We start from the raw sequence: 25333 nt of genomic DNA on the forward strand, positions 1-25333 counted from the left end.
GAGATTTATTTCACAAATGGATCGAACAAAGAGAATACACCCTTTTGAATCACAATTTAACCTATCCATCAAAGAAATTTTTAATGCTATATAGGGATATCTCGGGCCTTATACATGATTATTTGAATACAAAAGATGTTTAAAAAAACATTTAAAAATACAAATATTAAAACAATTTGATATAAATTGGTTGGGGTGTACACATCACAAAACAGAAGTAAAGGAGTGGTTGCTCAATTTAATGATGCATGTGCATAATTGGTGCAACATAATAAATAAAATTTTAAAAGGAGGTGTACAAGAAAAACTTGTTAAACAGATGTGTGCACCTCAACAAATTGCCTTTGACAAATATAAAGCCCATGGGCTGAGGAAAACTAAATAAAAAACTAAAATCTTAAATTTTGTTTTATTTTCATATTTCTTTCGTTATATTCGTATCCATTGAACGTACGAAAGATACTTTGAACCTTGCAATTTATAGAATTATCCCTACAAAAAATTTCCGTGGTACATCACTATGCTATCGATATTCTATGCGTCATCGTGGCTTTTATAGCTCGCTGTCATCACTAGTAGGTGACGTTACGACACTAGCGCTTGGCGCATATTTTTAGAACTAAACGTCACCCGTAGTACTGTCCTATCCTCAATCTGTCTCTGACTATTATATAGTTATCTGTGCTTGACAGTGTCATTAAAGAAGTGCTTGTGTCCGGTGTCGTGTCGTCAGACTTCAGACGTGTTTGTGGTGGTTGACTTTCGTTTTGTGTTTATTTTTACTACCCCGTAACAAATACGTTTATGTCACAAGTTTTAGTGTTGTTTTAATCAATTTTTTTAAAACGTTTATATAAAAAATTTTTTTTTCACTTTTAACAAGTTTTATAAACTATGAAAGTGTCCTTCGATACTTTTTTGTGTTTTGAAATAAATTAAAAAATAAAACTGAAATAAACAAATAATGTTGGGGTAAAATATAGTCAACCCTCCTTATTCGACTAAGTGGGGTCCCCCGCCTTCGGTACGGGCAAGTGTGGCAGACAAAGGGTGGTCTCCCTTATCCGGAGGGGAGCTCGGGCCTTGGGCGACGGTCGTTGGTAGGGGAAGGGATTACTATTTCGAGTTCAGTGTTTTCGCCGCAACTTTTTAGCGTCGCGTCGTGACTCGTGTGTGATATAACTTTAGCTCGTGATATACACAAAATACTGAAGTTTGCAAGTGCTTATAAAACTTCTAACAAATTAAAAATGAGTGGAGAAGGTAAATGTTTATAAAAATAGTAATATGTACTACTAAAAAAATATATTTATTTATAAGGAAGATTAATAGATTAAATATTATTTTAAGAAGAAGAAATTCAAAACATGGAAATTATGCTAAAGAGAAGTCTATTATCAAGAAGTAAATTAGCAACAATCAGCAAAGACTTAGATGGAGTAACCCACTATATTTGCATAGAGTGTCATGCTCAGTATGAAGATAAGGAAGAACTAGAAGTGCATCTCTGTACACATTTCAAGGAATACAGATTTTTGTGTGGCATCTGTGGAACTGGGTGAGCACAAACAATATAATAATAAAAATAAATATTTAAAAAATTATGTTACATATGTAACAACAAATATATTTTTATATCTGGTTTAAAAAGAAGTATAAAGTAAAAAATTATTGTTCTATGTAGAATCACTTTTATATAATATTATGTGGTAAAGCCCTCAATTTAAATTTAGAATTGGAATGAACATTTTAATTTTGGAAACATTTTTAGACTGAAGCGTAAAGAACATCTAGATAGGCACATGCAAGGTCACATGGAGCTCAGGCCGCATGTCTGTGATGATTGCGGAAAGGGTTTCAAGAGGAAAGAGCACCTCAATATTCACAAATCAATTCACAAAGGTGAAAAATCACTTCAGTGTTCTATATGTAGTAAACGTAAGTTTCACTTTCTTTCCTCATATTATTCTTAACTTTTTATTATTACTTTTGCACGCCTCATAAGCGAAGCGTTGAGGTGGGTACTACTGTCACTTCGCGCAAAACATCTGATTTTTCAAACTTAAAATGTCTTTATGTATCATACATTGCACTTGTAAGATAATACATACACACACATATTAAGAAAAAACACTATTTTTAACGTTCATGATATTTTTGATGTCATTTTTGTTATTTAAACTAGTTAAAAAACAGTTTAAAAAAGTTCTGTCTTGGACGTCCGTGTGTCTGTATGTGCGGATCCTTTTTCTTGTTAACACGATAGCGACCGAAATACTTTACTAATCGAGTCTTTTTTTTTCTCTTACGCTTGAGTATGCTCAGGAATAGAACCCTTTCATTTTTCAGGGTCTGATTCGATGTGGTTTAATTGTTATTAAATAAACAAAAATAATAATTAATAAATATTTATTAAAAAAAAATTATGAGGCGTGCACTTTTGGATTTTCCAAATTATATTTTTAAACAATTATTATTAGGATTTGTGGAATTTGAGAACATTTATCTAATTTTTATCTCTATTTTCATTAATTAATTTTCTCTAAGTAACTAAATCCTTGCAGATAAATAAAATAAAAATATTGTTAAATTAATGTTTGCATATTGATTTTAATATAATTTTTATAACAAATTCTAAAAAAATTGTGCTGTTGCTTTTGTTTTTAAATTATAAAAAAATACTGTTTAGGTTTCTATCGCAAGGATCACCTACAAAAACACATACAGACACACAACAAATATTTTGTGGAACAAAACATTATACCAATGAGTGACCAGGAGCTCAGCATCAAGCAAGAAGTAGATGAGGACAGTATGCCCATCATCACCAATGTCAGTGGGAATGTCACAGACAATGATGTCTCTATGGAGGTGAGTAAAATTAAAATTACATTATTTTTATTTTCTATAAATGTTTATAAATATTGTCTAGAAACACGTTTATTTTTACAAAAATTCGCGCCGCATTTCGTAAAAAATTACGCTCTTCACGAAAAAAGTCCATGTCCAAATTAAAACAACTGAGAAATTATAAAATAATATAGAATTTCGTACACACTCAACAGAAACGCAACAATAAAAAGTTTTTATATTATCACTATTTTCGCCGGTTTGCGAACATATTGTTGTACAAACGACATGTTGAACTAGATGGTGCAATCTCTGTAAAATGAAGCGCGCTATCCATACTAAGTAATATTATTTATGCGAAAGTGCTTTTATTTGTCATGCAAAGAGGTAACTGATTTTGTTAGAGATAAATTCAGTGTGAGGGTATCGCGCAAACGAAGTCAACAGCAAATGTGATCGCTTACTATGAAAATCGTAGTTATTTTGTATTAGGATTTACAGAAATGCCTTCGAGGAGGTTTTGAGTGGTCTTGTGAGGAAATCTTTGTTTGTATGTTTGTTTATTTTTTTATTTGTAATGAATAGGCTCAAAAACTTCCGTATCGATTTTATAAATTATTGCACTATTCTAGAGCTTCATTGTCCACGAGTAACATAAGCTATATTTTATTTTGGAAAAATGGGATTTCGAAAATATTTGGGTTTTTCAAAAAAGTGTAAAAAATCAAACAGAAGATTTACTTATTTAACGTCACTGCCTGAACTAAAGATAGAACCATAAAATGTCCCAAATTCCAACTTTGTACACTCTCAAGTATCGATGTAATTTTTAAAATTACGTAAAATTTAAATATGTAAGATGGTAAGTAATTAAACAAAAAAACATTCATACCTAGGTACCATATTATGTGGAACTGAACATAAAAAAATCACGGCACATTTAAAGGATCTTATAAAAAAGGCAAAAGAAAAAACATGTGGTATTTTTATTAACGCTTCTGGAGGGTGGAAAAACCCCACCCTGCGTGGGCCTGGGGCAGGTAGAAATTTTTTGCTTTAACATTATCTTCATGTCCCTTCTATGGATCGATGCGAGGCGTATATTTTGACCTAAAATGGAAGGCACGAATGGTTCACTATAACTGATATTTATAATCTTTTATCTGTATTAATTTATTATAAATAAGGTAATCATGTTTAAAAATTAACATATAACGAAAGATAATAGTATTGGGATTTAAGTTCTAAGAAGTAGATAATATTTGCAAAAAGTATCTTACGCAATATTTGTATAAACAGGCAATGGGCATTATCTGATAAAGCCTAATTAATAGAAAGTAAATTACTGTCTCCTGCTCACATTGGATCTTGTTGAAACTTCAAATATAGGCTTTATTCTATTGCAAATAGATTTCATGTTTCATAGCGTCAACTCGAACTATAATGGGGGTGTGTATCTAATGCTATAAGAATTTGGGTATAATTTCAAACTCCGGTCGTTTAAACCTATATTCTGGTTTGTATTCCAAAACGAGGTGTTCGACCCAAGCACTGTATTCACGACCCTAGGCGTTACAGTGTTTGATACACTAATTAGGCAGTTGTGCTTTTAGTTTACGATGAAGCGTTTCAGCTATAGAATACTGTTTCATATAGGTACTCGTCATTGCCATACCGTAGTAAACCTTTGGCCTAAAGTTTTATAAAAACAAGTTTAAAAAGGTTCGCATTACTTATTGAAGATTAGATGTTAATTTGATAAAGTGGAAGTCATGCAATGCTTCATAGTGAATTGGGTCAAGCTCGCACCAGGGAAGCTACCACACCCTCGCTGAAGATCGGTGTTAAGTGGTAGCATATTAATAGCATGCTATCGCGTTTCGCCTGCAGGGCGAGGGGCTACCGAAAAGGCACATATCCTTACTATTTATGTCCTATAATTCCCGTGGTAGTCGCCATTTCGTAGCTTTGGTAGATCGCGTATCGTAATCACACTTTTATAACCCCTTTGATGCGAGACATACTTTAGAGATACGAGTTCATTTCAATCTTGCTAAATATGTCAAAAAAATGTTTTAACAAATGCTGATCGGGAATGTACCGTGGCAAGTTAGGTTACAGTGATGTCAGATAAGTGTATGAGGCACGGCATTTAAAGGTATCTGTCGTAAGGATACGACCTTCTGCCTGTAACCGGGCCAAGGCATTAATGGAGCGAAGTGATTACACATTGAGCGATTTTGAGTCACGATACATAAATACGAAGAGTGCAAGAAAACGAAGAGAAGAAAAAAACGTTTCTTACTTTCCAATCGATAATAATTACATTAATTTCATATTCACATAGTTACTTAGTGTATTTAGGTTTTGAAACATAATTAATTTTTGAAATAACGAAAACAATAACAGAAGGAAGAAAATGTACATTTCTATGCGAGTATTCGAGAAAATTTATCGATTGAAAATTACAGTGTCTATTCGATAAATGAGGTTAGAGACCTAAAGGTACTTACTATACCTCAAAACAGCAGCTTATGGCAAAGTGATGGTGATTTAAAAATTACCACAACTTTGCCATAATTTTCTTTTCCGCAGGACTTGTTGTCAATGTTTAATGACCACGACCGATGCCTTGTGGTCGAGAAATCAAAATCTTTTCTTCCGTTCCTTCGTAGGTCATTGTACAACTCCTACAAAATACAAATACGACTGTATTCACGATCCAACTCGTAACAAGGCTAAATGAACTGAAGCTAACCACTATAACATATACCTCCTTTGTACGGCTTTTTATACCTCCCTTCGTATATTATATACTTAGAACATAAACTCTATGTACTGAGCACGCTGAGCAGTGTTACAAGGGTCGAACCCAAAGGGTTTATGGGGGGCGACTCCCCTTCCTACCCCTCTATAAAACGAGGCGGTCAACCGGCTGATTACAAGTGGTCTCCATAATCACTTGTGGTCAACTAGGCAATATAGGTTTGTGTAGGCGTAATGCTGAATAAACCACTTGATACACATTGAACAAAAAACTTATATGTAATTGGAAAATTATGTTAATTCAGTCAAATAAGAAAATTATTAACATTTAAAAATTAATTTAAACAAGAAATGTGAATTAAAACTCCTAGCCCTTTATTTCTTTCTCAAATCGATAGAAGTCATAAATTTTTAATTTTTATACCCAATATATCGTACTGCGAAATCTGCAGTTTTGTATTTTGAAATTCCCTGATAAAGTATAGTGGCGTAGTGAACGTCATGTGAAGCAGCCCCTCCCGTTATATACCGTTAGAGACTAAAATGGGGGAGGGTGGCGCCCTCCCTCCATTTGGTACCCCCCTTTAAGCGCATGACTTCCCGGCAGCGCTCCGCTGAAGTAAAAACTTCTTTATAACATCGTGTTTTTTCTAATACATAATTTATTTCAATACAAGAATCTTATCTTATCAGTTAAAAGGTTAGGTATATTTTTGTCACACAGCTGTACATTCTTGAACATTAATTACTCCCGTATTTACCATTTCCATTTTGTTCTTATAATTTAACCTTTTAACCTTACTATACCTCAAAACAGCAGCTTATTGTTATTAATGTATATAATACAGGCGCTGCAGGGGTGTGTCCCCGTCCGATTAGGGCCCTTCTGGCCTCCTCCACTCAAGCGACAGCTCAAGCCGAGGTTCGTGGTCCCCGTCAAGGGGGGACGCCCTTGTGCATGTCGCTACCAGGGTGAACCTTCAGTTCACCCCCGCGTCCGCGTTAAAATGTAGAAGCCCTTCTGGCTAACATTGAGAGACACCACACAAAAAAAAAAAAAAGGGGTGTGTCTACCGAAATGTTTAGATTGTCCTGTTCGATACCTGTTTCAATCCAAAGATAATAATATAATAGGACGTAGAAATTTTAAAAGTTCAAATTTCTATGCTATGAATTCAATGTTTTCCGTAGATACCGAATCTAATATTAGTTATTATTATAGGTTGGTTTTAAATACTTTATAAGTTTGTGTGCCAAATCCATTCAACGATCGCTTCAATGACAGTACAACTTTTATATTTGTAGGCGCTGTAGTTGCGCTGTAGCCTGTTGATATATCAATAATTGGTCGAAATACAAACTTCTCATTCTAACTACTACCTAGAAAATATATAGACATGACATCGCACACCCATCCGAATAAAACGGTAAAGGCAAAACAACAACAACTACGGTTTTAGCATTTTTGTAATCTAGAAGGTCAAATACAACTCCCAAATTTTTATACATGTCTTATGTTATTTTATGTATCTTAACGTGGTGATGTATTTATTCAATTATTTTAGTTTATTTTTTCTTCTAAAAACTGTGATATGACAATCAAGAAAACAATGGTATGTTTAGTATCGTGATACGTCTCCAGAAAATACTCTTAAACAAATAGATACGCGTGAACAACCGACGTGTTTTCCTCATACAGACATAAATATCTATACAATAAATGAAAATCTACCTCAGTATTATAATATAGCTAGAACATCAATCATGTACGTTACACCTACAGTCCGAAGGCTACTCGAGCACGGAGATCCTGGGCCTGCCGCTGGACCACCAGCCGACGCTGGACCACGCGAAGAGCGCTCGCCCCTTCGTGTGCGTGATCTGCGGCAAGAGCTACAAGCGGAAGGACCATCTCAAGATACACAGCTGGACGCACATGAAGAAGGAGGTGCAATGCGCGCAGTGCGGGAAGGGTGAGCTATGGATATTTATATTATGTTTAGTGATAGTCATTTTTTCAACATATAAGTAGGCTGTAGGTTCAAAACAAGGAAATTTTGATACAAATACGTTTCGAAATATATGTTCACATTTCTCTATGTATAGGTACGTGTTTGGTTATTTAAAGCCCTCCCTTATTTTAAATTCCACCTCCAGGGAAATGCTAAAAATGATTGAGTTTTCAGCTTATTTCGGGAAACAAACGAGAAATGCCACGGAATTTCAATTCTACAATATGCAAATATTTTTATGAGAATTTAAAACCATTAGGCATTTACTTTAATTTCTTAAATTATTAATGTTAAAGTTTACTGAATTGTTGAATAATATATAAAATTATCTTTTATATATGATATCAATAAAAAAATCTTAAAATAAAATTAATTTATGTACATACAAATAAAAATAAACTACTGCAGGTAAGTTTTTGCGGATATGTTTGAAAATATAATGTTTTATTATGTTCCGCGAAGAGATCCGTTTAGCTTAGCTCTCCTTCCTTACGGCAACTCCCACTCAGAATTTAAAAATATCGATTCAGTAGATAGCGCGTTCTAGTGACGAAAATTGAATCATTTTCATATCATCACAAATTATGCATTTATTTTGAAGAAAAGGAAATTTTAAAAATTTCTAAAATGATTTTAATTATATTTCTTACTAGAGGTCCGCCCCGGCTTCGCCCGTGGTACATATTATTTCGCAATAAAAGGTAGCCTATGTCCTTTCTCGGGTATCAAAATATCTTCATACCAAATTTCATGCAAATTGGTTCAGTAGTTTAGGCGTGATTGAGTAACAGACAGACAGACAGAGTTACTTTCGCATTTATAATATTAGTATGGATTACTTTACAAAAACTTTCATCAAAGTTTGTACTTTTACATATTCGTGTAAAACTTATAGTACATCTACGTATCAAAAAGTCTAAAAACTATCTATAAGTAAGTGTTCTGAAAAAAGCTTGGTGCGAGAAAACCGTTATGTCGTAAAAATAAGCCGGTAAATACAGATGCGCGATGGCTCCGAGTCACTTGGGCTTCGACGAAACCCTTCAAACTTCCCTTTCGATAAAAACGCGGCGCTGTGTCCCCTTTTCCCACCCTTGTGAAGCTTTCTCTATAGAATTGCTTCATTATAAACATCTGTCACGTTGGCCAATGTACAAACCGGTATCCGAACTTGGGTACAAGGTCGCCCCCCACTGGCGTTACTTAACGTCGAATTTGGAAAGTAGCTTGACGGTTTGCCAACGAGTGTTGGCGTTGGCCCAGTGGTGGAACACATTTTTTTTAATGATTTTGACTCACCTTGGCTAATTTTGTTCTGATTCGCAAAATTCGAAAATATTGTCTCTAACCGATGATGGCTTTACGCGGCAAAGCCTAATTAGAATCCTAGAACAACTGTACTTAGTAATGAGTAGTGTTTATTATAGATTAAATTGGTGCGGATTTTATAATATAAAGACTTATCATATTCATTGTGCGACGCTGTGACACGTTTTATTTGTTTGTACACGTTGCGATTACGTCATTGGCCAGTGTACTTATTTTGATTCTTTTAGGGTAACAATTTATAATAAGCAACTTATAACACTTTAAATAGCAATTCATTATTTTCGTATATTGCTCACATTTAATGCTTTTATGTGAGATGAGAGTGTTAATGGTTTATTGTAGATTTCAGAGTTGTAAGATTGGGTAAATCCTGTTAAATAATACCATAGTGTAGGTAATAATGTTATCTTAAAATATAGAGATCAAATTTTACTTCATATTGTTAAGTCAGTAGCTGCTTTTATGTGCTGATATAGTGCTTCTATGTTAATAATAATAATATAGTTCTGTAGTCTGTTATAAATTACAATGTTATATTTTTTCCATACCTACACATGATAATATGAGTCAAGGGACTTTCATTACGATCAATAAAATGGGGGAAGAGAACACGTTACGCGTCACGTGACAAGGTGGGGGACGATCGATTCAGTGAATTATTGAATTATACTAAATTGTACACCTTTATGAATATTTATTCCGACATTGTGCACAATTGAATATGTAGGAATAGACTAGGTATCCAAAATAATTTATTACCGTATTACAATTTATTACAGCGGATTTAATGAATGGCTTACGAGATTTTTATGAAGTGTAGTATAGTATACTTTGAAAAAGTCTATAAGTACCATCGTTTCTCTAGTTTAGCCAAACTATAAATAATATAAAGGGGTTAGTTGCGTTATTCAGCGGCGGCTCGCATAGACTTATAAATGTTGGGTAGCTGTAGTATGGGTCGAAATGGCAAGTTTCTAGAGGATAAGAGGGGCGGGCTCGGCCGCGTCTATTCCAAGAATTCCGAGGGGGAGCGGGCCCCTTGATCCCTCCACCGTGGCGGGCTCGGCTCAATTTAGGCCGGAACCGTTCCCAAACACGGCGCAGCGGCCACATGCCTTTTAATATTATTTTTATTTTTTTTGTGCTACGATCTAAAACTCATTCATTGGTTTCTTACATGCATGATTTATGTTGAGAAATTATTTTAACGGAGATGTCATTGAGAAGAAACAAATGATACGGTATTTTTGTTCTTCATATGAATACAAGTAAAGTAAAAAAATAAAATAATTAATATGGTCAATTTGTGAACATGTAAAGGCTAGTACCTACATAAATAATTTATTTCCATACCTTTGTTTTAATCAGTAATAGGTAATAATAATTTAATATTATTTACGTAATTAGTAGCAACTCTATACAATTCCCATACAAACGCAAAGAACGAGCGATTGTTCAATGTCCTGTATACGAACGCACTAAGGTGCACTTTGCCTTATTTTCTTACGGGAGCAACAGGTGATTGTTATTATTTTCGATGAGCTTGACAATTCCTGGTATCTTTCATTATGGTAATACATGCTTATAATACTATTGTATTTTTTACGCGTTGCGATATACATAAATGTGAATTGTGATCAATTAGTTTACCAAAGCTGTTACCTCGCGGTCACCCCCTTTTGTACGATTCCCTTGAAAAGACAACCTCTGATGCAGGTAAAAGACCTTTTATGGAGGGAAAGTAACCAGTTTTTTACGTTAAATTTTTACACAGTTTAAGTTTTAAGAAATTCTCAGTTATAGTAATTGGACATAGGAAGACATATAAACTTATTTTGTGTCAACCTTATTACTTTAGGACAAGAATACAAAATTTATATTGAACATTAAGGTATCTTGTGATTGTTAAATATATAATATGTAGTTTGTAAATTGTATGTTTGTAATAAATTTTCGCTACTCAAGCATTCCAAAAAGTGTTGGAGAGATTCGGATTAAATTTACCGCGCGAATAGATACTGGATTCACGCACGGCATATTCTTTTGACCTTTTCTGAATGACGTTGTCGGACGAAGCCGAGCCCGGCGCCTAGTGTAAATGAGACCGTATAGTCCTCGATCGCAATTCGCAATATGCGCAACGTATATTTCATTCGTTGCATCGTTCATATTGGGTAGCACATATTTGGCATGATTTTGATATTAGCCTATGCCTGCTTGTATGTAATCAATAAATATCATCTTTTATTTTCAATCCTTATTCTTCTCAACTTTATTGAATAGGTTATGAATTTTCAAAGAGTTAACTTTCTTCAAACTTCGCAAGTTCTTTTGATAGTACCTACATGATACTAGAGCTTATTTGATTTATTATTCATGTCAAGTTCACATCTAACTTTTAACACAAATATAAATTATGTTAATTGTTCAATAGGCAAGTAATTTATACGCACATTAATAAACCTACAGCTATATTATACACTGGCGGCATATGCGTATTTAGCGTAGGTCGATATCTAGGTCAGACTAAGTGGGGGGGAGTGAAGAGGGGGGTCAAGGGGATGGGATACCTGTTTGCAGCTGAACTTGCTGCCTGCCACTTGGCCGAGCCCGACAAGATATGAAATAGCGGTCAAAGGAACGATACCCTTGTCTCTAATGTACCCAATACCCATGCATAACTATAAGGCCGTTTTACAACTTACTTATGATATAATCTTGCCGTTAACTGCGACTTTACATGAGAAGTCTTGTGAGAACAAACTAAGATAAGCTTTCAGTCTATCAAGTGGAAATCCTTGTAATGTCTCTGCAAAATAAGTATAATAGTTTTTTCTTGCTGTAAAAAATGACTAATACCTACTAATGTATAACGTGTACAAGAGATAGGACGAATAAAAGTTTTCCCGTATCGCATTATCAGATTATTATCATAATGAATCAATTACTGCAATAGTTTTATAAGAGAGGTTGTATAAATTAGTAGAAAGGCAAATAATTAACCATAACTGTTCTTATATTTAATCACACCTATAGCAAGGTTTTCATTAGCATTTTTGCAACCAGAAAGTGTTCCTTCGCTTTCTTTAAACCGTGTTCAGAAAGTGAAGGGATTATTTCGCTGCTTACACGGAGGTTACATTACATCCGACGTGTCGTGTTTGGAGAGCATAACGAGCTCGGTACAAGGCTGGGCTCGTAACAAGTGACGCCAGATCCGAGACCCTCCCACACGTCTCAACCTAAAAATAATTTAATCTCAAAACCCTCTATAATCTAGCTCCCCCTAGCGACGTTCAACCCTCCATTACCCACCACATTCCCCCTTCGTCCCTGGCCCGCAGGGATCGGCCCTAAAGTAGAGGAGGGGCTAGGGTCGCCAATGTTGTACAATTTAATATTGGGCAGCCAAATATTTTTGTCTGTTTTGTTTTTACTTTTATAGAAACTTACACATTCTAATATCTACTGATTAATTAACGAAGATCACGATACTGACAACGAAATAACGTTTTCTTAACATGATTGATAGGTATTAGTCGATTCAATAGTGTTATAAATGTTAATAACGAAATCTTCATTAGCTAGCTTGTTCGGAAATAATAATATTATATTAAACTTAAAAAACTTATTGTGTTAACCCTGAGTGGATCGAAACGTTATCGTGTTCCACAAATTGAAATGTTTTACTGACATTTTCGTTATTTACAAAAATATTTTGCGTTGTCAAAAATTTTTTTGTAAATTAAATATATGTATTGAATAAAGAATACTTCAGTTTCTTATTCAATTCATACATCAATTTACATAGGAGAGCAGGCTCCAAGGAAATGTTCGTTTGCAAAAATAGCGGACCTAAATCTGACTTCTGATATACATATATTGTATAGATCCCTGACATCCTATAGACAGATGTTGCCAACCAGTTTTGTGGTCCCCCTCCCCCCACCCCGGTTATTAAATATGGCATACAAAGAAAAAAATAAAAATTTCCAAAACATGCCGTGTGGGGTATCAAATGAAAGAGCTTATTGAGTAGATCACGAATATATAGCATACTATAACATTTCTGACCCTTTCTCTAAGATTTTTTAGAAAATTTACCAAAATGCTCCATTTTTGAGTTAACTTTAAACCACTATAGATTGAATACTCATGAATATATTTTTTAATTATTATTTTAAATAATTAACAATAGTCCATTGTTTACGATTCAATAGTTCGTACAGTGAAATAGTTGCATGAGGGAGTGGGGGGAGCATCCAAAGATGGCGAGTATATTTTCAAGTTTATGCCAGAAAAAACAAAAAACAATGGACTATTGTTAATTATTTAAAATAATAATTTAAAAAATATATTCATGAGTTTTCAATCTATAGTGGTTTAAAGTTAACTCAAAAATGGAGCATTTTCGTAAATTTTCTAAAAAATCTTAGAGAAAGTGTAAGAAATGTTATATATAGTATGCTATATATTCGTGATCTACTCAATAAGCTCTTTCATTTGATACCCCATACGGTGTGTTTTGAAAATTTTTATTTTTTTCTTTGTATACCATATTTAATTACCGGGGTGGGGGGAGGGGGACCACAAAACTGGTTGGCAACATCTGTCTAAGCCAATCAATAGTAAAATTACCTCATACGATTACTTTACTGATTTTTATTGCTACGTAAACGTTTTAATATTGCTTCCATTACCGGCTCTTCAAAAGAAATGCTCACAATATTAGTTCATTCTGTATATTTCATACTCATCGCTTAATAATTGAATTAAATTTCTTCTACGTTTTTATGGTTATTTACTTATGGTTTCCTGCCAGGTTTCCTGTTTGTAGTATAGAACGTGTGAGGCGCGCATTTTTTGGATTTGTCAAATTATTTTAAAATTTTATTAACTACTGAGATTTCTTATAATTTGCTTGCCGATTCAGTTCATGATGGTTGATCAATATATTATAACCTTATGTTATATATTTATTCATATTTAAATCTAATTGCAGAGTTCCACACGGAGGACCAGATGTTGGTCCACGTCAATCTGGTGCATCTCAAGATACACGAAAATGGCGCGATAGTTAACAACGGGTTATCGCAGCTCAAGTCGCTGTTAGGAGAAGACATCGAGGTGGAAGTTTTGGTAAGTTTCGTGTTTAAAAACTTTCGTGTTTTGCTTTATATGCTTCTAATGTATTCAATATAAGGGTCTAAAATAAGGAAGGAAATTTAATGAAATTCGATTTAATATTGTGATGCTGTGCGCGGCAATAATGAACAATTGAATGTCGATGTTTATTTTGTATACCTAATAGTAGTTTAGTAATTAAGAGTTCGTTTGACTCTTCTCTATCTATAGGTATTAGTTTATGCTATTTACTTTTTACAGGCTTTACTACAAAAAAATATAGCCTCGGTTAGTCAGGTATAATCAAATTGAAAAGTTGTTCCAAATTTACAGTACTCCCAAACTGATAATGCGCATAGAAAAATTCGTCACTGTTCGGCAACTGTCATATTCCCTGAGCCTCCGAAGACGATATGTATATAGAGTGGTTAAATATATTTTCTAAATGCATAGTTTATTAGAATTACGAGTTTTATTGTGGTTTTATGGTAAAAGAAATAAGTAACAATAGGTGTTTGTTTTTTTTGATAATTCAATGTAAGTTAATAGCACTCAATAGCGAGGATAAGCCACACGATTGCGAATATATATTTGTAGTATTGATTTACTTAGAAAATTCTATACTTAGAACTATTAAAGTGTCTTACTGAAGCTGGCGTAATGATGGATGTATGGAAGGTTATAAGACAAAGTTTATATTTAAAAAAATGGTTTTCAAACACTGGTTTACATTTAAATTGTAGAAATCTACTCATTAAAATCTCAGTCCAAAAGTATTTACAGAATCAGGGATTATCTCTATTTCTGATATCGTAGAATGATCAGAACTTTCATTATGCTCTTATTAATTTTCACTTTCCCCACTGCTATCTGCTACCTGTGTAAATAATCATTTTATCGTAAAATTCAACTTTGAAACAAAACTAAGAAGGTTACGTAACAGCAGCTCTATATAATTCCACACAGACAGAATACGTGCGGTCACCACCAATATATAAAGACAACTGACGGATTTTTGAATTTTTTGACTGACAGGCTACCGTCACCTACCGCCCGAATTGTTTTCGATTGTGTATGACTCTGAATTGACTTCTATTTCTTTTGAACAAGTTGCAAGATGCAAGTGCATTGTTTAGGGCACTTACGATTCAATGATTCGGGGTGATTCGGGTGTTTCTGGAAATACGATAATTAGCGAAGATCTGCATACGCATTATTAATTATGGAGTACTGTACAAGAAAATCACAAATTTTTTCGATATACTTATTGCAAAAAGTGATACTATTATATTGAAAAATGCAATGATTCGCAGAGCACGCCCCGCACAGCGACGTCGAAGCGCGCTCCCGACGGGCGCAAGCACGAGTGCCCGATCTGCCGCCGCAGGTTCAAGCGCAAGCAGCACCTCAAGGTGCACGCCAAGGTGCACCTCAACAAGAAGCGCACCTTCTACTGCGGCATCTGCCACGAGGGTATGGAATTAGTCTTTTGTTTCTTGGTGATTTTTGAGTTAAAACTTGAAGGTTTTTGCACACAAAATAGGGTACTTCTTAGTTCTTATATGTACGTTTTTATGTGATTGGATAGGATTGGTATCATATCAAACATTTTTTAAAGTGCGCAGACCATTTTTGTAATTGTACATAAAAAAATATGATAGTTAAATGAATATGCCCATCGTAATTTTGTACAATTATGTTATATTTATAATAAAATAATATTATACGACATTTATATGTTGTGTTGTAGTTGTGCCATCTGTTGGTTATTTAACAAAAAAATGGACCACTCCACAGGCTTCAACGACAACAGCCAGTTCGAGAATCACAAGTGTCGGCCGAACGACTTATTCATCAACCCCGAGCATGACAAAGAAGACAACCAGTACGAGCAGAACGGCGATTATGAGCAGAACGGCGAGTACGAACAGAACGGCGAGTACGAACAGAACGGTGAGGTCGAGCAGAACGACGAGTACCAGAACGACGGGGACTATGAGCCAGACCACGGGACCTCGCCCAACGGGGACGCAAGGAAGGAGAACTACCCGCAGGATTTGTTGGAGGTGCGTATGCGTATTGATTATTCGTTTTCATTTTGGTAATTTTTAATAATAATATTGTTTTGCATGGGAACGGTACATATTTTTTAAACGTTATTTAGTATATAGGTTTTTATCATCCAAGTTGTTTTCGAAGTAAAATACAATTAAAAAATTTATTTTCCTTAACCATTTAACAAATGTTAAATGTTGAATTGTTTTGAGCCAACATAATATTGATTGTGTAGACAGGAAATGTATGGACAATGGGCATATTGTTTCTATTGTGTTTATTAATTTTATTTTTCCTTTAGAAAAGGATTTTCTTTAAAAAATTACGTAATTTCCTAACGAAATACATGTACATATTTCTAGACGGCATCATAATAAGTTAATAACTGTAAATGGTATATAGTTCGGTATACAATGTAATGTTTTTGGGGTAGTCTGAAATTATGTTTATAAAAATTACCGCCCATTTTTTGTTATTCTTGTTGGATGTATTCTATTTGTGTTAACAAACTACTTACTATACGTACAACGTTAAGCGAGCAAAAATGTTTATAATTTATATAATTATTTCTCTGTAAGTGATTCAAATGTAATCTTTTTGAGAAATAAATGTCTTAAACCGTAAACCGTAATGTTGTGTGCAGATAGTGGTAGAGGAGGCCTCGCTGCCGACGCCGCAGCGCGTGTTCGTGTGCAAGTTCTGCGGCAAGCCGTTCCGCCGCAAGGACCACTACAAGATACACCTGCACATACACACCGGCCTCAAGTCCTTCTTCTGCCCCACCTGCGGGAAAGGTAACGCGTTTGTCTTTCAGTTTAAATATTTTTGAAGTGAAAACTTCTTTAGCGGCGTTGAGCACTTTTTCTGTAATGGGTATAAAATCTTAAACTCGCGTCAGGACACGTGACCTGATCGAAAAAGCGTAAGACGTAATATCAAACATGCTCAACGTTAATAATCAAGTTTTCACTTCTGTCGGCACTCCCGGAGTGCAACCCGTCTTTTTTTTGTATTTTTGTTTGTTTGGATGAACTCAAAAACTGCTACGAATTTCAAATATTATAAAAAGTGCTGTACATTTTTGAAGTGAAACTTCTTTATCGGGGTTGGAAAAAAATTTAGTGTAACATTTTTTCGTTACGCGCCATCTTGTTTTTATCCCTACCACGCGTGATTGACGTATTTCTGTAAAGTTGCATATAGTAAATTATTATTTTTTAAATAAGGTCATAAAGAAGTTTCACTTCTTACGTGTGTACACTAGTACACGCACACATTTTTTTATTTATTTTAATTCAGATTTTCATCCAAATAGACTTTTATTAGGTATAACCTTAAAGCTATGTTAGTATTATAATTATACAATTAATAACCTTTAATTACAAAATCAATTCAATTATCGAATTAATTGACAATATTATTTTTATTATTTATGTGTGCACTTAATTCTTACGGTTAAAATAAAAATATTTTTTGTACTTTTGATTGCTTGGTGAACTCAAAAACTGCATAACGAATTTCGAATATTATAAAAAGTGGGCTAGATATTATAGATGTGTTGGCTGTATATTTTTTTTCTGTTTACCTGATCAGTGGTTAGGTTTACTTCATAGCAGAACTTTGGATGATAATAAATGCCTTAGTAAACTGGATGGAAAAAAAGGAATTTATTACCTTTTGCGTAACATCGCTATTACCAAAACCGTTGTCACATAAAGCAATTTCGTGTTGCAGGTTTCTACCGCAAGGACCACCTGCAGAAGCACATGATAGTGCACGCGCGCAGCCACATAAAGAAGTCTAAGGGCCGCACCGCGCCCGAATCCCTCCCTCCCCCTGCGCCCCGCACTCCCCCCACCCCTCTGGTGCCCCCCTCCGCCTCCCTTGCCCCATTCCCCTCCCCCGCCCCGCGCCGCCAGCTCCCCGCGCTGCTGCCGCTGGCCGCTGCGCCAATCAGCAGGAAGGAGGTGAAGCCAGAAATCACCATACATGTGAGTGTTATTGTTCTCATATCTCATACTAGCTGTGCTCCGCGGTTTTACCCGCAGTGATCCGCTCCTGTTGATCTTAGCGAGATGATATATAGCCTATAGCCTTCCTCGATGAATGGGCTAGCTAATACCGTAAGAATTTTTCAAATCGGACCAGTAGTTCCCGACATAAGCGCATTCAATCAAACACACTTCAGCTTTATAATATATCTCATAATGTTATGTTCGCAAAGCGTGTACGCATGCGTGCGTGTATGATAATTACAGACTACAAACTTTTCTTATTTGTATGTAAATACCAAAATCCATAACTGCCATTATGCCAATTATTAATGACTAGCTGTGCCCGCGACTTCGTCCGCGTGGAATAGTGACTGCATAGTAGTTACTACTTAACACACAATTATTGAGTAAACACGTCTTGAAACACGTACTATCATATACAACTAAATTATAAGTACTTACACATTATTATAAAGTTAAGAAATAAAATAAATAATAACACAAAAGAACTGTTAGTAAAATTTATTACTAAACTGAGCTATAAAACTTAGGTACAGAAGAGTTCAAAATTTCCAGGATGTGGTTATTCTCCGGCTCCCATATTCGATATTCCTTCTACTTTCACAGACTTTCAACTTTTCCCTTTCACCCCTAATAAATGGCAGAACCGATTTTGATCTAAACCATGTCTAATCATACCTATATATTATGTACATGTCATATCCTTTCGTTTGGTACTCTATTTGGATTATTTATCTCCACTATCACCCCTAAGGTGCCCTATATGTAATAAACAGATTAACCAATTTTGATAAAACATGACTAATTGTACTTTTACTATAGGTATATACTTTTACCGCTATAAATCAATAAATGGATGAACCGATTTTTATTAAATATGCCTCATCATACTTCTCACGTCAGGTCATGCCCTTTCATTTGATATGCCACTTGGGTATATTATTTGACAACTTTTATTCCCACTTTTATACCTATATCCAATAAATGGATGAACCAATTTTGATAAAATATGTCTTATTGTACTTTACACGTCATGTCTTTCATTAGATAAGTCACTTGAGTAAATTTGATAAGATTTATTTATTTATTCCCACTTTTACCCCTATATCAAATAAATGGATGAACCGATTTTGATAACATTGGACTACTTAATTGTTTCTGACAGGTCGTCTTTTTTCATTTGATATATCACTTGGGTATAACAGACAGCATTCGTTTTTCTCATTCCCACTTTTGCCCTACATATAATTATTGGATGAACCGATTTTGATTAAATATGCCTCATTATACTTCTCACGTCAGGTCATGCCCTTTCATTTGATATGCCACTTGGGTATATTCGACAACTTTTATTCCCACTTTTATAGCTACATATTATATCCAATAAATGGATGAACGAATTTTGATAAAATATAATGTCTTATTGTACTTTACACGTCATGTCTTTCATTAGATACGTCACTTGAGTATATTTGATAAAATTCATTTATTTATTCCCACTTTTACCCCTATATCAAATAAATGGATGAACCGATTTTGATAAAATTTGACTAATTGTTTCTGACATGTCGTCTATTTTCATTTGATATATCACTTGGGTATAACCTACATTAACAACCTACATTAACAACTAACATTCGTTTTTTTCATTCCCACTTACCCCTATATAATATAATAAACAACTAATGTAACAAAAAAACGCATCTAATTCGTATTACTCGTTAGCGAGCTACGGTGGCACAGACAGACATGTAAACACACATAGCGGACATAACACCCCTCTTTTTGCGTCGGGGGTTAAGAATATAATACCTACGACATTATTTCAAAGACCTTTTATATAGAAAATTTACCTAGAAGTAACCATAATGCTATTTGTGCAGGTTTTAGACTTATGAGCAAAAATATAAATAAAGGTCCTTTGACCCCCCCCTTAGCATAACCACCCCCCCCCCACGCTTGGGGACTTTCGATATGATCATCTGGACATGTCAAGGAATAACTTTAGCGTATAATTTACGTAATAAAGTAATTCATGTATAGATTGCCTTAGCAAATGTTCGCTGTGATTACTTAAATGGTCATAACTTTTTTATTTATGAACCGATTGACATGAAATAAACACTAAATGTTAAATGAAGCTTACCACAATATATTAGTGAAAACCGCATCTAAATCGGATAAGCCGTTTCTGAGATTAGCGTGTTCAAACATACAGACAAACAGACAAACCGACAAACAGACAAACAGACAAAAATTTTTTTAACAACAGTTTTGGGTTTGGGATCGATTTAGTAATAACCCCTGCTAATTTTTTTTTACATATTTTCATTGTACAGACACCACTTTTCTAGAATTTTATTATATGTATTGATTATTATAATCTATTCCAGGCGCCAAGCAACTCTAAAATCCGAGTCCCGCTACAAATGAAGGTGCCCTACCAAATGGTGATGTCGATGGACAACGGTGAGACCCGCGCCGTCACTGTCGACCCGTCCGCGCAAGTGCTCGGCTTGCCATAGACTATACATTATACAACCATAAACAACGAGGTTTTATTAAAAAAAAGACGGGTTGCACTCCGGGAGTGCCGGCAGAAGTGAAAACTTGATTATTAACGTTGAGCATGTTTGATGTTTTGGAATGGTATCCGTCTTACGCTTTTTCGATCAGGTCACGTGTCCTGACGCGAGTTTAAGATTTTATACCCATTACAGAAAAAGTGCTCAACGCCGCTAAAGAAGTTTTCGCTTCAAAAAGTGAAAAAGTTTGTACCAGTGACCATAGAGCAGTGATAAAGAGGATTGTTTTAAAAAGTGACAGTGACCATAGAGCACGGCTAAGCCACCGTACCAAAGAGGGGTTTTGAGTACATATTGTGTGCGAATGAAAAGTTGTGTATATCGCACAAGTTTGTAATTTATAGCATAGATTGAAATAAAATGTAAAGTATTTGGTCATGGTTGGAATGCATGTTGGAATGCAAGTGATGGACTTGAATTTTTTATTGGATGAATTGAATCAAGATTTTAAAATGTTAATACTCGCGTTGATATTATCAGTCAGACTTCACATCGATTGTGCTTGTGTGTAAAGTAAATAATAGATTAAATAATTTATGAAACATGTTATAGGGTAAGTGAACATATGCTCTTTTAGCACATCATGTTTTAAATTTAAATCTTTAAATTATGTTAGAAGATTTTACTCAGCAGTGTTAATATGTAAAAATAAAGTAATTTTAATGTTATACGTAGTTTTTAAGCGCACTCCCTTGTATTATATGAAATAAATTTTTTAAAGACATTTAAATCGCAGTTTTTTTTTTCTCCTATTCATGTGATTGTTACAAATAGTGACACAAAAAATACCAAACAGATTATAAATTTTATTTGATAAAAACCGCGATTTAAATAAATTTTAATATTTTACAAATAGTTAATAGTTTGTCAATAAAGTGATGTTATAAGTGCAGTTATGGATACACACACGATTTTACTAAGTATTTATGAAGTCCGTCTTGCACGACATGAGAAAATCCGTGATATGGGTCCAAACTGATATATTATTATACATATAGATGAATATTTAGATGATCCATGTAATTTCTGAAAAATGATACAGTATGCAAAAATGAATTAGCTCTCTAGCTATATTTATTACTAGCATTCCGCCCCGGCTTCGCCCGTGGTACATGTTTCGCAATAAAAGGTAGCCTATGTTCTTTCTCAGCCCTCAGGGTCTAAAGGTTATCTGTGCCAAATTTCATCAAAATCGCTCCAGTAGTTTATGCGTGAAAACCATACATACATACAAACAAACCTTTCCTCTTTATAATATTAGTATAGACTAGCGTTGGTCCGCCCCGGCTTCGCCCGTGGTACATATTTCGCAATAAAAGGTAGCCTATGTTCTTTCTCAGGGTCTAAAGATTATCTGTGCCAAATTTCATCACAATCGGTCCAGTAGTTTATGCGTGAAAACCATACATACATACATACACACAAACCTTTCCTCTTTATAATATTAGTATAGATAGTATAGATGGGGAGGGTGTTTTATTAAAGTACCCAAACAAAAAAATTATGATGTTACAACTGGTATTTATTTATTTTTCTATAGTTAAATGTCAGCAAAAGTATTTTATTGACCACCGCCTTGAATCTACTTCTCTTCAAACTTTATGCTAATGTTCATACTTTTAAAAACTTGAATCATTTTCTTCAATAGGTATATATCACAAAAGAGAGCGTGCCTGCCCAGCACACGTGTCAGAAGTGAAACTTCTTTGGATGTCAGAAGTGAAAATTCAAAGATACCAAATCGTCGCCTTACTCCATGACGTGACAGTATTGCCATCACGCGACCTTGAAATTTTACCTTCAACGCGCCAAAAGAAGTTTCACTTCAAAAAATTTATATATATAGTAGTAAATTCTTATTTCTAGGTTTAATATATAATAATAATCATGTATGGTGCCATGACATGTACCAAAAATTGTTTCATGTACTAAGTTCCTGAGGCGACACAAATTGTTGTGATCCTATTGTGTAAGTTCAAATAATGTAACGCGAAGTACAAATAAAATATTTTGTATTGAATAGTTTTGTTATTATTGACCCTCATGCTGTGCCGCGCGGTTTCACCCGCATTGCTCCGCTCCTGTTAGTCTTAGCGAGGTAATAATATATATAGACCGGGATCCCTCGCCCTTTTTCGTAAGTGATTACTAACAAGCTAAATTTTCGTCAGTAGCTTCATTTTGACGAGACGCCCAACATTAGCTAGTACAAAAATTTCGTAAGTGGTAGCTAACAGGGGTAATGAGAACATAATTTGTTGATTTAGTGGTTATCAAAAATTCATTACTAACTGGTTTTTTTATTTATAATTCTTATAATAATAATCTAAATTAGCCGAAAAAATATTTGTCCTACAAAATGCTAGGTTTGATCAACGAGGTCCCATTTTTGCAACATGTACTATTTACGAGGTCATGAAAAATTATTACTAACCAGCTGATTTTTTTTTTGTTGGTTAGTTAATAATTATATAATTTAACGCCCACATTGTCCTACACATTACGTGGAACGTTTTTCTAGTCCGACACTCTTAGGTTGTAGTACAAATACTAGATGTAAAAATAATTAGTATCAAGTTGAAACTTCGTGAGTAGCTTCGTTTCAATGAGACGCCCAAGAATTTCCTTTACGAAAATGCTCGATTGTGGTAGCTAACAGGGGTAATGAGGACATAATTTGTTGATTTAGTGGTTATCAAAAATTTATTACTAACTGGTTTTTTAATTTATAATTCTTATAATAATAATCTAAAGTAGCCGAAAAAATATTTGTCCTACAAAATGCTAGGTTTGATCAACGAGGTCCCATTTTTGCAACATGTACTATTTACGAGGTCATGAAAAATTATTACTAACCAGCTGATTTTTTTTTTTGTTGGTTAGTTAATAATTATATAATTTAACGCCCACATTGTCCTACAAATTGCATGGTATATTTTGCTGATCCTCCAATGGAATTTGAAATTCATAACAATAAAAATCTATTCATTCTGTACATTTTTCTATTGGAGTTTAGTTATATTAGTACGCATGCGCGCGATGCTGCGTACTGTGTTTAGTTACTCCATGCTGAAGCCGACTATAACCGTGCTGTTTTTTTCTGTTGACCACGTGTTGGACGCTCTGAAACATCGACCACACAACCACTAGACGCCTAATGTTAGCTTGTATGTACTAAGTTCAATCTGTCAACAACTTGAGGTATGGTGAAGCGGGGCGCTGCATTCTCATTGGCTAATTCAAGGTCACCAAATGTCCTAGAGATGAGACATAGTAAATTTGTATATCGATATCTTTATCGATATATTTTGTATTCACATACTTTATCGATATAGGTATTTTGTATACACATACTTTATCATTGTCAAATGAAATAGTTCGAATTATTGAAGAGTATGTATGTAGAGTGTACTCATTAAAAACCAAAAATGATATCAACAGAGGACGGTATGAACTATTTGAAAAAGGCTATAGATCAAAAGGTGGAAGTGAAAAAGTATTAAAAAAAAATATTATAGGATACCTATGATCCTTCCAGTTTGCCACCAACAAAACAAGAATTGTTGCAACAAATTAAAAGAACGGTATTCATCAGCAATGTATGGTGTAATGCACACATGCGGTGCCCCACAGATAAAGTACCTGAAAATTATGGATGGACAATAATTGATGGTAAATACGAGTATTATTGGTTTGATGGTCCTCAAAGCCCATCCTTTGAAGAATTATCTTCTCAATTGCAAGGTACCCTATTAATATTATTGAAATTTGGTTTTTAATTTTTCGGCGACATTAATTAATTTTTTCATATTATTACAGATTTAGATACCACGGAAGATCAGAATGAAGAAGATACTGATGAAGATGAGGAGAGTGATGCCAGTAGTGAGGATGAATGTTTTTCTGATGAGTCAGATGAAAATTAATTACTTTTTATATAAAAATATCTACTTTTTCATGTATGTTACATAATAAAGTTGATTTATTTCAATAAATATATTTTCACTTTACCTCATGTTGCACATAGGAAAAAGGAAAATTACGATTATTGTAGGACTACGGATGCATACCAGTTTTTTTGTAGGACATTGTTTTATTCGGATAAAAAACACACTAATGTATCACGTGATACTTTTGTCCTACAGTTACTAATAAAAAAAATGGTCCTGTGGTATGGACAACTTAGGAGTCTAGGACTAGAAAAACGTTCCACGTAATGTGTAGGACAATGTGGGCGTTAAATTATATAATTATTAACTAACCAACAAAAAAAAATCAGCTGGTTAGTAATAATTTTTCATGACCTCGTAAATAGTACATGTTGCAAAAATGGGACCTCGTTGATCAAACCTAGCATTTTGTAGGACAAATATTTTTTCGGCTAATTTAGATTATTATTATAAGAATTATAAATAAAAAAACCAGTTAGTAATGAATTTTTGATAACCACTAAATCAACAAATTATGTTCTCATTACCCCTGTTAGCTACCACTTACGAAATTTTTGTACTAGATAATGTTGGGCGTCTCGTCAAAATGAAGCTACTGACGAAAATTTAGCTTGTTAGTAATCACTTACGAAAAAGGGCGAGGGATC

General features: G+C 34.3%; 1 protein-coding gene and 1 long non-coding RNA gene across 3 annotated transcripts in view; both read left to right on the forward strand.

Moving 5' to 3' along the window:
• Positions 1-22756, forward strand: part of LOC149486381 (uncharacterized) — a 58493-nt gene extending 35737 nt beyond the window's left edge. Inside the window, exon 2 of the long non-coding RNA XR_016315954.1 lies at positions 20947-22756. This is a non-coding gene — a long non-coding RNA (uncharacterized LOC149486381). The remainder of the gene's footprint in view (positions 1-20946) is intronic.
• On the forward strand, positions 713-22756 carry LOC149486385 (uncharacterized). Of its 2 annotated transcripts, none has more exons than XM_089698031.1 (11): positions 713-1263; positions 1351-1558; positions 1772-1938; positions 2690-2871; positions 7400-7589; positions 13960-14096; positions 15395-15554; positions 15879-16147; positions 16780-16930; positions 17871-18127; positions 20545-22756. In XM_089698031.1, exons 1-11 carry the CDS (start codon positions 1251-1253, stop codon positions 20674-20676), a joined length of 1866 nt encoding a protein of 621 aa, XP_089554157.1. In that variant the 5' UTR covers positions 713-1250; the 3' UTR covers positions 20677-22756. The 2 variants fall into 2 exon arrangements, with proteins under 2 accessions (XP_089554157.1, XP_089554158.1); XM_089698032.1 differs by having other exon boundaries at positions 1354-1558.
• Positions 22757-25333: the final 2577 nt, after the last annotated feature.

The sequence above is a fragment of the Colias philodice genome, chromosome 8 (genome assembly GCF_061535455.1).
Source record: "Colias philodice isolate Cphi_HAF_F1 chromosome 8, ilColPhil1 Martin Lab GWU primary, whole genome shotgun sequence".
Classification (NCBI taxonomy): Eukaryota; Metazoa; Arthropoda; class Insecta; order Lepidoptera; family Pieridae; genus Colias; species Colias philodice.

Excerpts from the sequence above, each read along its gene's own strand:
- LOC149486385 (XM_089698031.1), top strand. Across the intron at positions 1,939-2,689 it reads GTGTTCTATATGTAGTAAAC|GTTTCTATCGCAAGGATCAC; the intron begins GTAAGTTTCACT and ends AATACTGTTTAG. Across the intron at positions 2,872-7,399 it reads ACAATGATGTCTCTATGGAG|TCCGAAGGCTACTCGAGCAC; the intron begins GTGAGTAAAATT and ends TTACACCTACAG.